This window comes from Aquarana catesbeiana, linkage group LG03 (assembly GCF_042186555.1).
Source record: "Aquarana catesbeiana isolate 2022-GZ linkage group LG03, ASM4218655v1, whole genome shotgun sequence".
NCBI classification, from domain to species: Eukaryota; Metazoa; Chordata; class Amphibia; order Anura; family Ranidae; genus Aquarana; species Aquarana catesbeiana.
Genome location: NC_133326.1, coordinates 667,171,371 through 667,186,438, shown reverse-complemented (window position 1 = coordinate 667,186,438; position 15,068 = coordinate 667,171,371). Strand labels below are relative to the sequence as shown.

Sequence of the window (15,068 nt, the reverse complement as noted above, 5' to 3'; positions counted from 1 at the left end):
TGATTTGAGGACAGTAGATAACTCCCTACCCATTGTTTTTAGACTTTTGTGAACACCTTAAGAACTGGATTTCCAGCCCATGTAAAACCTCAAGCATCTCACATTCAAACATTCTAGAACTTAAATCAACAAGTTCTTTTTAAGGACACCTTTCCTAGCAGCACATACTCTCCTTTTCATCACTCTCCCACTGTTCCATTAATTCAGAACGATGGAAAGGTGAGTTATCAGCTCACTAGATTCTAATAGGATCAACAGGTATTTTTTTGCACTTACGGAATAGATATAATGAAACCCTTTCAATTGTAAATTTAACAGAGCAAGAAGGAGCAAATAAGTAAGTTTATTGTAAGGCTTCACATACACTTTGACCCCTTCCTGCCCAGCCCCAATGTCCCTTTAATTGGACTTCGTGATCACATGACCACCATGATTGGCTGTCAAAGTGGTCACATGATCAGGAGCCCATCCCGCCAGCTCCCAATCATAACTAGATGTCGAGAGCTGTTTATGACCGTTCGGTCACTGCTGGGAGTGTGCATTTGACTGCGCTCTCCGCACAGAAACCTGCCGCCCACGAATGCATATGTGCAGTGGGTGGACCTTAAAGCTCGCTCTCTTTGCCACCACACATATACATTAAATGTATGACGAGATTAGGTGTGTGCTCATAGGATGGGAGGGCCATGAAGTTGCTTTTACCTACATGGGCAAAGAATAGGCTCACTTTAGTTACATCTACAGATGAGGCTCTATCCATTTTGGAACTTTAATCAGATGTGGAACCAGAGGTGGCAGGACCCACTACCACTCTCCCCTTTTATCAACCTGCTAATAAAATATGTAAATAACTTTTTTTTTTTTTTTTTTTTTTTTTTTTTTTTTCCCTTTTCGTTCTATACCCTTTTTTTATACCAAATTATGTCATCACTGGGTCTCTTTTCTTAATGCAATTCAGGCAGTCCATGACTGATGGAGTTACATAGCTTCCTGAAAACATCAATTCCCTGCCTCAGAACTTATCAAGAGCTGTCAAACCTTGATCGAAGCACTACTCCTCTCAAGGGTCCTCAGCCATGATGCAAGTAGTAAGCTGGCTTTTGGGAGGAGCTATGTAAATTATATGTCTTGTGGAATGAGAGTTCTTGGGCACCTTTTCAGATGAGCGTTCTGATCAGATCCATTTGTCAGTTTTTCAGGCAGATCTGAATAGAAGCTCAATGTTGGTCTATCGGGAAAGCAAATGTAAATGGATGTGCATCAGTTTACAATCGTCTAACCATAGACCCAGCATGGGCCCATTACAAGATGCAGGAAAAAATTTAAGTAACAGAAGTGTCTTCAGTTCTGATTTGCCAGGTTTCATGGGTCCCTTGCTGATTAGAATGGATGCTGCTCATCTAAAAGGAGCCTTAGGCATGCAGCCCACCCTAGGTAACTCCCACATGTGATGCTCAGACCCTGTGATTAAACGAACTGCACTCTAATGGATATAAAGGACAGCCAGGGACTTGAGGGCTTGAAAGAAAAGTGCTAGAATGATGCTGATTGTCCTCCATCCAAGAAGTGAGGTGGGCTTTATCTTGCTGCACAGCTCATAGTATGCAATGGAATCATAGTAAGTCAATTAAGTAAAGGAGGGGAGCCTGTACAGCCACAAGACTGAATGAAAGACCGGGTTTATAACATTAGCAGTAATACTGTCTCAATTGAAATAGCTGGTCTTTACTTTTAATATATAGTGATATCACAGTGCTGTTTTCTAGTTGCTGATCCAGTCCTACTTTATATTGGAAGAAGGCTAGGGTTCCATACTTTTGCATTGGTAAAGACCTGAAACAGCTGCTTGATTGCAGATTTGGCCTCCATCAGTGTAATAAAGCAATGCTTCTGGATACACAGTAGGCCACAGGGAACATGTAATCCCGTACAAGCAGGTCACATATCCTCCTACTATTGCTATACACATTTTTGCTATACATGGGCAAGTAATACAATTAAAACCTATATGAAACAGAAAACCAATACATACCAATCTTATCTTACAATGTACAGCATCACAGAACATGATGGCGCTATAGATATCAATAAAGAACAAGGGTACATATCTCTTCCTGGTATCTTTAAAGGGGAAAGTGTATAATAAATAATTCCAAGGCAGTGAATAGACAAGGGCAGTACTGAAATTAATGCAAACTAGGTAGAAAAATGTATTATTAACTTGCATTGGTTGTTACTTTTACATGTTGGTGGAGTAACTCTTCCTCTGTAGTAACTCCTTCTTTTTCATTGCAGGTAAATAATGGATTTCAAAGTTGAGAACAAAAAGCTGCGCTTAGGACACTAAATTAGGTGTGCTGCCTCCCTTAAAAGAGCTTCCTAAAAGGATTCTCTGTGAACTAATATATGTATAAACAAGGGTTGTGGCGCTTCCTATGGGGTACTGGATGGGAGGGGTGTTAGTAATGTACACGTGTGGTTCTCTCAATGAACCCCAATACAGGTACCTGGTATCTACCAGGGACAAACTATGTTACCGTACGGGTATGTATGTCTATGGTTAGATATACACACATACATCCATATATACCCGCTTCTATCAACAAAAATAATAATAATAATAATAATAATAATTCTGAAGATGGTTCATTCAGACCTATTTAAAAGAGGTGTGGGCTGGTTCATTCAGACCTAATTACAAGGGGTGTGGGCTAGAGCCCCTGTGGCTGTGATACATATGCCACCACTAGGTAATCATGTGTGTGTAACCTTATACTTGCTCTACTGCAAAAATAATCCAAAATAATCCAAAGTAATCCAAACACTCTGCTCCCGTGCAAAGTGAACATACATAAATGAGCATACATAAAAAATGTGTTACCCAAACATTACATATAATAATCAAAAGAACATAAATGTGATCAAATTAAGTGCAAAGGAGACCAGTAATTAGTGATAATAGTCCATAAAATAAACTTGTTCAAATCCAGTATTCCAAACAATTTCGTGACTTGGGTGCTCTCGGGTAATTCCTGTGACTTTAGTGCTCCCCCTTCAGATCCCCACTCACCAGATGCAACAGCCCCGTAAAGGGGCAACCAGCATGAGATGTCTCTTTCACGATCTCTTTTCCACGCTGATCTGGCGGACTTCGCAGGATGGTATCCGTTGGTTATCCCAATAGATTCCCAGACCCGGGTATGCAGGTGGCTTTCTAATAGGTAGAATGTTCACAAGGGCTCCCTCATGGAAAGGAAAAATAGGAAGCTTCCATGGTGTAATATGTAAAAGGCTTTTTTCAAAAAACTCCATCAACAAGCAGCGGAGTAATTAGGCAAAATAAAGTACATAAACCATAAAAATATATAAAAAAATATATAAAAAATATATAAAAAACTACTCAGACCGAAGCCTGAGAACAGACCCGTAGCAAGGTGGAAAGCGCGCACCGCTGAGAGGAGCTGTGTACGCTCTGCTTGCGTTCCAGCTAGAGCTCGTGTCCGGAAGCGGTATGCGCTCCACCTGCGTGTCAGCTAGGGTCCGTAACCGGAAATGACGTAGCGTGCGTGGCGTCGTTGTACGCGTTTCGTCATAGACGTCTTCAGCAACGATGCCAGCACGCCACGCGCTACGTCCATTTAAGGAGCCGTCAGTTTCGATCCGCCCCTTAATTTCTACCCCATCCAATCCTAACATACCAAGGCGGGGTGACACTCCAACCTAAGCTGGAGTGTCAGCAGAGATGGTCGTGCGCCAATTACCGTATTACAAACCCAACTACTGGGTTAGAATCTGCCCTCCTATATATTAAATAATACCAAATGGTTAGGAGGTGGGCATAAGGAAAAATATACCGTAAGCTAAAATTAAAATTTAAATACAAAAAAGAAAAGTTTAAAAAATTAAATGGAGTTAAGTTTAATTAAATTAAATATATAGATATATACCCAGACCGGTGTGGGACAGTAAATATGGGAAAAAAATATGGGAAAAAGCATGAGGCTTATTATGGATCAAGTGTGTGAAGGAAAGATTTGCTCTCAGACACTTGAGATCAGGGAAGGGATAAGGGGATGTTGTTACAAGTCAAGACCCCCAGTATTAGTAATAGTGAAATTATAGGTTTCTGTATTCCAAATATTAGGGGGTATTGCCTTTTCTAGAAGGAGATTTGGGGTCACCCCCCTAGTTCTATGTGTAAGTGGCTAAGAAGCTATATATGCATTACCTTACACCTTATATCCATAGGGGGAAGAGACGGTAAATATTCACAGATATGGGTAATGTAACCCTATCTCTCACGGATTAGCCAGGAAACAGTTTAAATCGATATCCAGGTTGAGGCCCCTCGGAGCAAGGGACCTCAGCCTGTATATCCATGCGGTTTCGTTTTGTGATATAAGTGTGGTTTTGTTGCCCCCTCGCCAGTGATCCCTCACACAGTCAATCCCATAGAAGATCATCCCTGTGGGATCCCGGTTATGTACTGTGTCGAAGTGGCGGGAAAGATGGTGTTTTGGGAACCCTTTTTTGATGTTTTTTATGTGTTCCCGTATTCTCACATATAGGGGTCGGGTGGTTCTGCCCACATATTGCATTTGGCACGGGCACTCGATGACATAGGTCACGTGTGTGCTCTGACAGGTGATGAGTTCCCTGATCTGGTATTGTTTGTGATCTGATCTTGATTTAAAAGTTTCCCTTTTACGAGGTTGTTTCTTGGTGACCCTGCATGGTAGACATTTTTGGCACCTGTAAAACCCTTTCATGTTTGGAAAAATCCGAGTAGTTTTGGGGGGGTTTATAACATTATGTACTAAAAGGTGTCGTAGATTAGGCGCTTTTCGGTATACTACCTTTGGTTTATTAGGTAATATGCCTGCTAGTGTTCTATCCTCCTTTAAGATAGGCCAGTACTTCTTCAGGATCTGCTCAAAATCTTTGTATTGAGAGTTGAAACCTGTAATGAACGTCAATTCTGCATTGTTTTTCTTCCTTTTGGGTTTTGTCAGTAAATTCTTGCGGTCTAGTTTTGCTACGTCCCCCTTCAGCTTATTCAACGAGTCTAGGTTGTATCCTTTTTCATGGAACCGCTCCACCAGGATGCTCGCTTGTTCCAAATAATCATCCATGGTTGCGCAGTTTCTCCTTAGTCTCGTTAACTGGCCTTTGGGGATGTTATCCTTCCACTGGGGATGGTGACAACTGTTAATAGGGATGTACCCGTTTCTATCAGTAGCCTTGAAGAAGGTTTTTGTGGCCTATGTACAAAAACCTTCTTCAAGGCTACTGATAGAAACGGGTACATCCCTATTAACAGTTGTCACCATCCCCAGTGGAAGGATAACATCCCCAAAGGCCAGTTAACGAGACTAAGGAGAAACTGCGCAACCATGGATGATTATTTGGAACAAGCGAGCATCCTGGTGGAGCGGTTCCATGAAAAAGGATACAACCTAGACTCGTTGAATAAGCTGAAGGGGGACGTAGCAAAACTAGACCGCAAGAATTTACTGACAAAACCCAAAAGGAAGAAAAACAATGCAGAATTGACGTTCATTACAGGTTTCAACTCTCAATACAAAGATTTTGAGCAGATCCTGAAGAAGTACTGGCCTATCTTAAAGGAGGATAGAACACTAGCAGGCATATTACCTAATAAACCAAAGGTAGTATACCGAAAAGCGCCTAATCTACGACACCTTTTAGTACATAATGTTATAAACCCCCCCAAAACTACTCGGATTTTTCCAAACATGAAAGGGTTTTACAGGTGCCAAAAATGTCTACCATGCAGGGTCACCAAGAAACAACCTCGTAAAAGGGAAACTTTTAAATCAAGATCAGATCACAAACAATACCAGATCAGGGAACTCATCACCTGTCAGAGCACACACGTGACCTATGTCATCGAGTGCCCGTGCCAAATGCAATATGTGGGCAGAACCACCCGACCCCTATATGTGAGAATACGGGAACACATAAAAAACATCAAAAAAGGGTTCCCAAAACACCATCTTTCCCGCCACTTCGACACAGTACATAACCGGGATCCCACAGGGATGATCTTCTATGGGATTGACTGTGTGAGGGATCACTGGCGAGGGGGCAACAAAACCACACTTATATCACAAAACGAAACCGCATGGATATACAGGCTGAGGTCCCTTGCTCCGAGGGGCCTCAACCTGGATATCGATTTAAACTGTTTCCTGGCTAATCCGTGAGAGATAGGGTTACATTACCCATATCTGTGAATATTTACCGTCTCTTCCCCCTATGGATATAAGGTGTAAGGTAATGCATATATAGCTTCTTAGCCACTTACACATAGAACTAGGGGGGTGACCCCAAATCTCCTTCTAGAAAAGGCAATACCCCCTAATATTTGGAATACAGAAACCTATAATTTCACTATTACTAATACTGGGGGTCTTGACTTGTAACAACATCCCCTTATCCCTTCCCTGATCTCAAGTGTCTGAGAGCAAATCTTTCCTTCACACACTTGATCCATAATAAGCCTCATGCTTTTTCCCATATTTTTTTCCCATATTTACTGTCCCACACCGGTCTGGGTATATATCTATATATTTAATTTAATTAAACTTAACTCCATTTAATTTTTTAAACTTTTCTTTTTTGTATTTAAATTTTAATTTTAGCTTACGGTATATTTTTCCTTATGCCCACCTCCTAACCATTTGGTATTATTTAATATATAGGAGGGCAGATTCTAACCCAGTAGTTGGGTTTGTAATACGGTAATTGGCGCACGACCATCTCTGCTGACACTCCAGCTTAGGTTGGAGTGTCACCCCGCCTTGGTATGTTAGGATTGGATGGGGTAGAAATTAAGGGGCGGATCGAAACTGACGGCTCCTTAAATGGACGTAGCGCGTGGCGTGCTGGCATCGTTGCTGAAGACGTCTATGACGAAACGCGTACAACGACGCCACGCACGCTACGTCATTTCCGGTTACGGACCCTAGCTGACACGCAGGTGGAGCGCATACCGCTTCCGGACACGAGCTCTAGCTGGAACGCAAGCAGAGCGTACACAGCTCCTCTCAGCGGTGCGCGCTTTCCACCTTGCTACGGGTCTGTTCTCAGGCTTCGGTCTGAGTAGTTTTTTATATATTTTTTATATATTTTTTATATATTTTTATGGTTTATGTACTTTATTTTGCCTAATTACTCCGCTGCTTGTTGATGGAGTTTTTTGAATAAAGCCTTTTACATATTACACCATGGAAGCTTCCTATTTTTCCTTTCCATGAGGGAGCCCTTGTGAACATTCTACCTATTAGAAAGCCACCTGCATACCCGGGTCTGGGAATCTATTGGGATAACCAACGGATACCATCCTGCGAAGTCCGCCAGATCAGCGTGGAAAAGAGATCGTGAAAGAGACATCTCATGCTGGTTGCCCCTTTACGGGGCTGTTGCATCTGGTGAGTGGGGATCTGAAGGGGGAGCACTAAAGTCACAGGAATTACCCGAGAGCACCCAAGTCACGAAATTGTTTGGAATACTGGATTTGAACAAGTTTATTTTATGGACTATTATCACTAATTACTGGTCTCCTTTGCACTTAATTTGATCACATTTATGTTCTTTTGATTATTATATGTAATGTTTGGGTAACACATTTTTTATGTATGCTCATTTATGTATGTTCACTTTGCACGGGAGCAGAGTGTTTGGATTACTTTGGATTATTTTGGATTATTTTTGCAGTAGAGCAAGTATAAGGTTACACACACATGATTACCTAGTGGTGGCATATGTATCACAGCCACAGGGGCTCTAGCCCACACCCCTTGTAATTAGGTCTGAATGAACCAGCCCACACCTCTTTTAAATAGGTCTGAATGAACCATCTTCAGAATTATTATTATTATTATTATTTTTGTTGATAGAAGCGGGTATATATGGATGTATGTGTGTATATCTAACCATAGACATACATACCCGTACGGTAACATAGTTTGTCCCTGGTAGATACCAGGTACCTGTATTGGGGTTCATTGAGAGAACCACACGTGTACATTACTAACACCCCTCCCATCCAGTACCCCATAGGAAGCGCCACAACCCTTGTTTATACATATATAAATAATGGATTTCAAACGGCTATGTGCTGCCATTGTGTTCTTGATGGAGTGTTGTAGGCTGTCCCAATAATTACAGAAGGCTACAGATTGTTTACGGAGGTGACACCACTGACCAGCAAGGTCTTGTCATTGGCGACTCTTGTCAGTAGCATCATCTCCTTAAACATTCTGTAGACTTTTGTGGATTTCGGACAGTGTGCACCCCTCCTTTGTCAGGAACTCAATGATGGCATGTTGCTTCTGCTCGGAATCCTTTATTTACCTGGAATGAAGAGGAAGAGTTACTCTAAAGAGTAAAGCCTCGTACACACGATTGGACTTCCGATGGGAAATGTGTGATGACAGGCTGTTGGCGGTAAATCTGACCGTGTGTACGCTCCATCGGACAATTGTTGTCGGATTTTCCGCAGACAAATGTTGGCTAGCATGTTTTAAAATATTCCGCGAACAAATGTCGGTCGGATTTTCCGAGCGTGTGTACACAAGTCCGTCAGACAAAAGTCCAAAGTACAAACGCGCATGCTCTGAAGCAAGGACGAGCCAGAAGCGGTCGGTCTTGTAAACTAGCGTTCGTAATGGAGAATTAGCATTCGTGACGTGGCAAATCATGAAATCTTGAAATTCAGCGCACAATTCTTTTCTTTAATGGGATAATAATGAAGCTGCTTTGCTGGTGACACTGATGGAGTTATTGCAAAACGAATTTTCAAAGGCTTTTTTTTTCTAGTGATATCAAGAATAATATTCTCTTGTTTTTTTTTTTTTGTTTTTTTTTTTTTTTTATTTGGGCAAGTTACCGTAACACCATTATCCCGTAGTTTTTAAGATCAAAGATACAACTATGTTGGTGTCCCTTGTTAATTTTACATTGTATTTTTTCAAATGTAACTGCTACTCCCAAACTGTCATTTGAAATAAAACACATAGCCAAGTATTATTCTCCACAATTTTTTTTATTGTGCATTAAAAAAAGAAAACAAATAAAATTAGACATGCTATCTGCCAATAGAACTTAACCAAAAAGTCCATTCTATGCATCCAAAAATATAGAATATATACCAAATCAAATCATTAGTCAAACCAAAAAAATGTCAAAGCAATAACTCCAAGGCCAATAATAAATAACACGTTATCTCCTCTAATCCTGCAACATAGCTGGTTGACGATCAGCCGTTCAAAAACTAACTGAGAAGCATGAAATGAAAAGTGCGAAATAAAAAAAGCAAATCAACACTCGCCAAACTTCTACTAATGCGAAATTAGCAGAAGGAGCCCAAAGGGTGGCGCTAAAGAGCTGAAAAACAACGTAGTACGTCACTATGTTCGTATTTGTTGGCCGACAATTGCTTGCCGTTTGTATGCAAGACAAGTTTGGGCCAATGCCCTTCTGACAAAAGCCCACGATTTTGTTGGCCAACAATCCGATCGTGTGTACGAGGCTTTACTCTACCAACACATGAAATTTGAACAACCTATGTAAGTTAAAAGTTGCTCCCACTTTCATTTAATTTCAACATCCTGGAACTAGAATGTGGAAAGTGAGTTGGGGAATGGATGCTTCAGAACATATTCATACAACAGTTTGCTACGTAACAGAATCTTTTGAGTTCTCAGCAAAATCAAAGGCATCAAAGCATCCCCTATTCAATGTTCATTCCTAAATAAAAGATGTGTAAGGAATAAAAAAAATTATCTAAACCTTTTTAAACTTTCAGAAAATTTTTTTTAATAGATTGACCAAACCATTCTAGTTAAAAGGGGTAGAAAATATGAATCTTCCAAGGATTTGTGGCATTTGGAATATAGTTTCAACCATAAACTGCCATCTAACATGGCTTTAAGGGCAAGACCACTCTAAAGTGGTGACATAATTGGACTTGGTCATCTCCTGCCTTCTTACATTTTATGGCCAAAAGATTGTGAACACCTGACCATCACACATAATATGAACTTGGAAATCAAATTTGAAAACCATAAACAATGATATGATTTGACCCCCACTTCCTCCTTTCCCAAGTTAGTGACTATCACAGTCTCCACTCTTCTGGGAATGCTTTTCCATGAGTTTTGGAGTGTTAGGAATTTGTGCCCATTCACCTTTGTAAGGTCAAGTATTAATGGACACAGCAGACGTAGAAACACTAGAACTCGGTACAGAGATCTTGGCAATAGATTCCTAACAATGATCCCCCCCAGCAGGGTCTTCCCGGGGGCAGCCCCCCCCTCCCCCCAGCAGGGTTTTCCCGGGGGCGCCCCCCCTCCCCCAGCAGAGTCTTCCCGGGGGCGGCCCCCACAGCAGGGTCTTCCCGAGGGCGGCCCTTCCTTCCCCCCCCCCCCCCCCCCCACAGCAGAGTCTTCCCCCAGTCCCCCTAGTAGAGTCCTTCTGAGGGCCACTCTCCCCCTGTAGAGTCCAGCAAAAAAATTGGCATGTGGTTCAACTCTCCAGCTCTAAAATGTTTTAGATTGACTAATCCTTTTTCAGTTTGTAGTTTTGATATCTAACTCCAAGACGAGGCATAACTCAGCCTTTAATGCTTGTTGTTTGAATAAATCTTTATATATACGCCTTCTGCATGAACAATACAGCGGGTTCTGTTGGTTCTTTTTAGTATTTTAGGTTTTCTTCTACATTTTTAAGCTGTACAGCAGTATAAAATAGGAATTTATATATTTCATAGAGAATGGGAGATGCCATGAACCATGTTCCATTAAGCTCTGACATCTGACTTCTTCCCTTTATAGAGACCCGTGGGCCCTGCTCAACCTGCTCCAGATTTCATCCCTCCCTGGTGCTGCTCACACTGTCTTTGTTTGTAACACAGCACAAACTCTGGTCTCCCTCCCAATCCTGACTGGGGACTGTCCCTCCTCTAATAAACTGATGATACTGTGAGACCGCCTTGAGAAAACCATTAACGCTACCTCCAGACTACCAAAACCTCTGACCCAGCATGCAACACTCTACCTTAAGCTCATGCATGGCTTTCTGCTGTTCACTTTACTATTTATTCTTTTAATAAATTATTTTTCTACATTTTAATTTATTGCCTTTTATTTTTTAGTGTAATTCACCCCCTCCCCCCTTCCTTTTAAAGTGCACCTGTGCTTATTGATCAACAGAACACAGTTTATTAAAGTTTATGTACAGCCAACATTTTTTATTAGGTTTTTGGGTTAAAACCCATGTGGTGTTTTTTTGTTTTTTGTTTTTTTGGGGGGGTTTTTTTTGTTTTTTTTTTCTTGTCTGTGTCCCAGATTACCGTTCACTTCCTGCCCCTGAAACGGGGGTAGGCGAAAACCTTAATGTCAAATTAAGGGTAATTCCCCACATACATTAGTCATCACCAGAACAGGTGTCTCCGTTGGAAGATTTACCCTCTCCTTTTGTTCTGGTGACCACTTTAAAATTTTGTATTCCCCATCATTTTCTATCTACGTGGCAGAGGTGGCCAAAACATAGGCTACCTAATTGGGACACATGTCAATGAAAACCTGACCATTTCTAATCTTAGGCTATCCAAAACTACAAAAAAGTTTTTGGTTATGCATACATTCCAATAGTAATGGAAGTGTATTTTCGAATGTCAAAGCCTAGTCTGGTTCCTTGTGTTACCATTATGGTTACCACTTGGCTGGTATTTTAAAGCTGAACTCAAAAAATTGTCATCTAAATATGTTCCCTAGTAGCTACAAAAGATTTAAATCAATGTTGTGTGTATGAAATGCACAACTTGTTAGTTTGCAAAAGTCGCAGTGACATCATCACTGTGCTGCTCATAGCCGGTGTAGAAAGCTGAACTGTAGGAGGAACCCAGAAACTCCACCCACTACAGGAGGGGGCGGAGACAAGACCAGTCACCCTACACAAGGGGAGAGAGCAGCAATGACCGGTCTTTATTACGGGAAGCTCTCACACTGGGTTACTGCACAGATCTGGAAGCTATACACAAAGCACACCAGAAATACACATGGCTCTTGTATTTAGATTACATTTCATGGAGTTCAGCTTTAAAGACCTCACCTTTTAAAAAATGAGTCTGGTTTTTAGTTTTATGAAAAGAAAAACCTTACCTTTACCCCAAAAAAGGAAATTTTCAAAGTTTCAGCACAATTTTTCCGTTGCCATGGCAGCGCTAGGTGATTAGGTTGTGAAAGGGTTTATTTTTTAATGGGGTAGAAATGGTTAAATCCTATTGGGTTCTTTGTTTTTGATTGTGTTCTAGAGATGCATCGAGAAGATAAATTTCTCCGGGGGGGGGGATCCAACTAGATGGTGATGTTCTGGTGACAACTGGAAATTTTCTTAATTTTCCATCACTTTCTGTCTTGGTGCCAATGGGTCACGTGGGAACTTAAAAAGGATGCCCTAGCAGAACAATACGAATGTGATGGGATCTAACCCTTTCCTAAACAAAAAATATATAAAAATATATAAAAGAAAACAAAAATTGGCTTTAGATGCATTTTATATACAGTCAGGTCCATAAATATTGGGACATCGACACAATTCTAATCTTTTTGGCTCTATACACCACCACAATGGATTTGAAATTAAACAAACAAGATGTGCTTTAACCACTTCAGCCTAGAAAGATTTACCCCCTTCCTGACCAGTGCGTTTTTTGCAATTCGGCACTGCGACGCTTTAACTGACAAGTGCACGGACCCCACAAGTAGAGCTTTCTTTTGGTGGTATTTGATCACCTCTGTGTTTTTTTTTTTTTGTTTTTTTTTTATTTATTGTTTGCTATAAACAAAATAAGAGCGACCATTTTGAAAACGCATTATTTTTTACATTTTGCTATAATAAATATCCCCCAAAAATATATAAAAAAAAACATTTTTTTCCTCAGTTTAGGCCGATATGTATTCTTCTACATATTTTTGGTATAAAAAAAAATCGCAATAAGTGTTTGGTTTGCGCAAAAGTTATAGCGTTTACAAAATAGGTGGTAGCTTTATGGCATTTTTATTAAATTTTTTTTTTTTTTTTTTTTTTTTTTTTTTTTTTTTTTGTGCCTGTGCTGTTATGGCGGACATGTCGGACATTTTTGACACATTTTTTGGGACCATTGTCATTTATACAGCAATCAGTGCTATAAAAATGCACTGTACCCTGTGTAAATGACACTGGCAGTGAAGGGGTTAATCACTAGGGGGTGGGGAGGGGTTAAGTCAGTACTAAGGATGTGTTCTAACTGTAGGGGGATGGGCTGTGTGTGACACATCACTGATTTCTGCTCCTGATGACAGGGACCAGAGATCAGTGACACTAGGCAGAACGGGGAGATGCTTTTTACATCAGCATCCCCTCGTTTGTCCTCTCCGTGAGGCAATTGTAGGTATCCCCGCGGCGATCGAGTCCGTGGGACCCACGACCCGACTCACAGAGCTCGCAGGCGCACGGCGGCAAATTCAAAGTAACGTTCGGGTACGTTACTTTGCGCAGCCGTGCCATTCTGCCGACGTATATCTACAGGAGCCGGTCAGCAAGTGGTTAACTGCAGACTTTCAGCTTTAATTTGAGGGTATTTACATTCAAATCAGGTGAACAGTGTAGGAATTACAACAGTTTGTATATGTGCCTCTCACTTTTTAAGGGACCAAAAGTAATGGGACAATTTGGCTGCTCAGGTGTGTGTTATTCCCTCATTATCCCATTAACAAGGAGCAGATAAAATGTCCAGAGTTCATTACAAGTGTGCTATTTCCTTTTGGAATCTGTTGCTGTCAGCTCTCAATATGAGATCTAAAGCGCTGTCACTATCAGTGAAGCAAGCTATCATTAGGCTGAAAAAACAAAACAAACCCATCAGAGAGATAACAAAAATATTAGGTGTGGCCAAATCAACTGTTTGGAACATCCTTAAAAAGAAAACACGCACCGCTGAGCTCAGCAAAACCAAAAGACCCGGAAGACCACGGAAAACAACTGTGGTGGATGACCGAAGAATTTTTTCCCTGGTGAAGAAAACACCCTTCACAACAGTTGGCCAGATCAAGAACACTCTCCAGGAGGTAGGTGTATGTGTGTCAAAGTCAACAATCAAGAGAAGACTTCACCAGAGTGCATACAGAGGGTTCACCACCAGATGTAAACCATTGGTGAGCCTCAAAAACAGGAAGGCCAGATTAGAGTTTGCCAAACAACATCTAAAAAAAGCCTTCACAGTTCTGGAACAAAATCCTATGGACAGATGAGACCAAGATCAACTTGTACCAGAGTGATGGGAAGAGTATGTAGAAGGAAAGGAACTGCTCATGATCCAAAGCATACCACCTCATCAGTGAAGCATGGTGGTGGTAGAGTCATGGCGTGGGCATGTATGGCTGCCAATGGAACTGGTTCTCTTGTATTGATGATGTGACTGCTGACAAAAGCAGCAGGAGGAATTCTGAAAGGTTTCTACTCATATTCTGCAAAATGCTTCAGAACTCATTGGATGGCGCTTTACAGTGCAGATGGACAATGACCCGAAGCATACCGCGAACGCAACCAAAGAGCTTAAGGGAAAAAAGAGGAATGTTATGCAATGGCCAAGTCAATCACCTGACCTGAATCTGACTGAGCATTAATTTCACTTGCTGAAGGGAAAATGCCCCAAGAACGAGCAGGAACTGAAGACAGTTGCAGTAGAGGCCTGGAAGAGCATCACCAGGGATGAAACCCAGCGTCTGGTGATGTCTATGCGTTCCAGACTTCAGGCTGTAATTGACTGCAAAGGTTTTGCAACCAAGTATTAAAAAGTGAAAGTTTGATGGATGATTGTTAATCTGTCCCTTTACTTTTGGTCCCTTAAAAAGTGGGAGGCGCATATACAAACTGTTGGAATTCCTACACCGTTCACCTGATTTGGATGTAAATACCCTCAAATTAAAGCTGAAAGTCTGCAGTTAAAGCACATCTTGTTGTATTTCATTTCAAATCCACTGTGGTGGTGTATAGAGCCA

At 41.2% G+C, this 15,068-nt stretch overlaps 1 protein-coding gene across 4 annotated transcripts in view; it reads left to right on the top strand.

Annotated features, from left to right (window-relative positions):
* Positions 1–15,068, top strand: part of ACHE (acetylcholinesterase (Yt blood group)) — a 177,524-nt gene that overhangs the window by 153,485 nt on the left and 8,971 nt on the right. Inside the window, exon 4 of one of the 4 annotated variants that reach the window (XM_073622844.1) lies at positions 10,860–11,157. The exons of the other annotated variants lie outside the window; for them this stretch is intronic. Within the exon in view, the coding sequence (XP_073478945.1) occupies positions 10,860–10,969 (110 nt within the window). The 3' untranslated portion in view covers positions 10,970–11,157. Of the gene's footprint in view, positions 1–10,859; positions 11,158–15,068 lie in introns of those variants that run through there. 4 annotated transcript variants of the gene reach the window in all.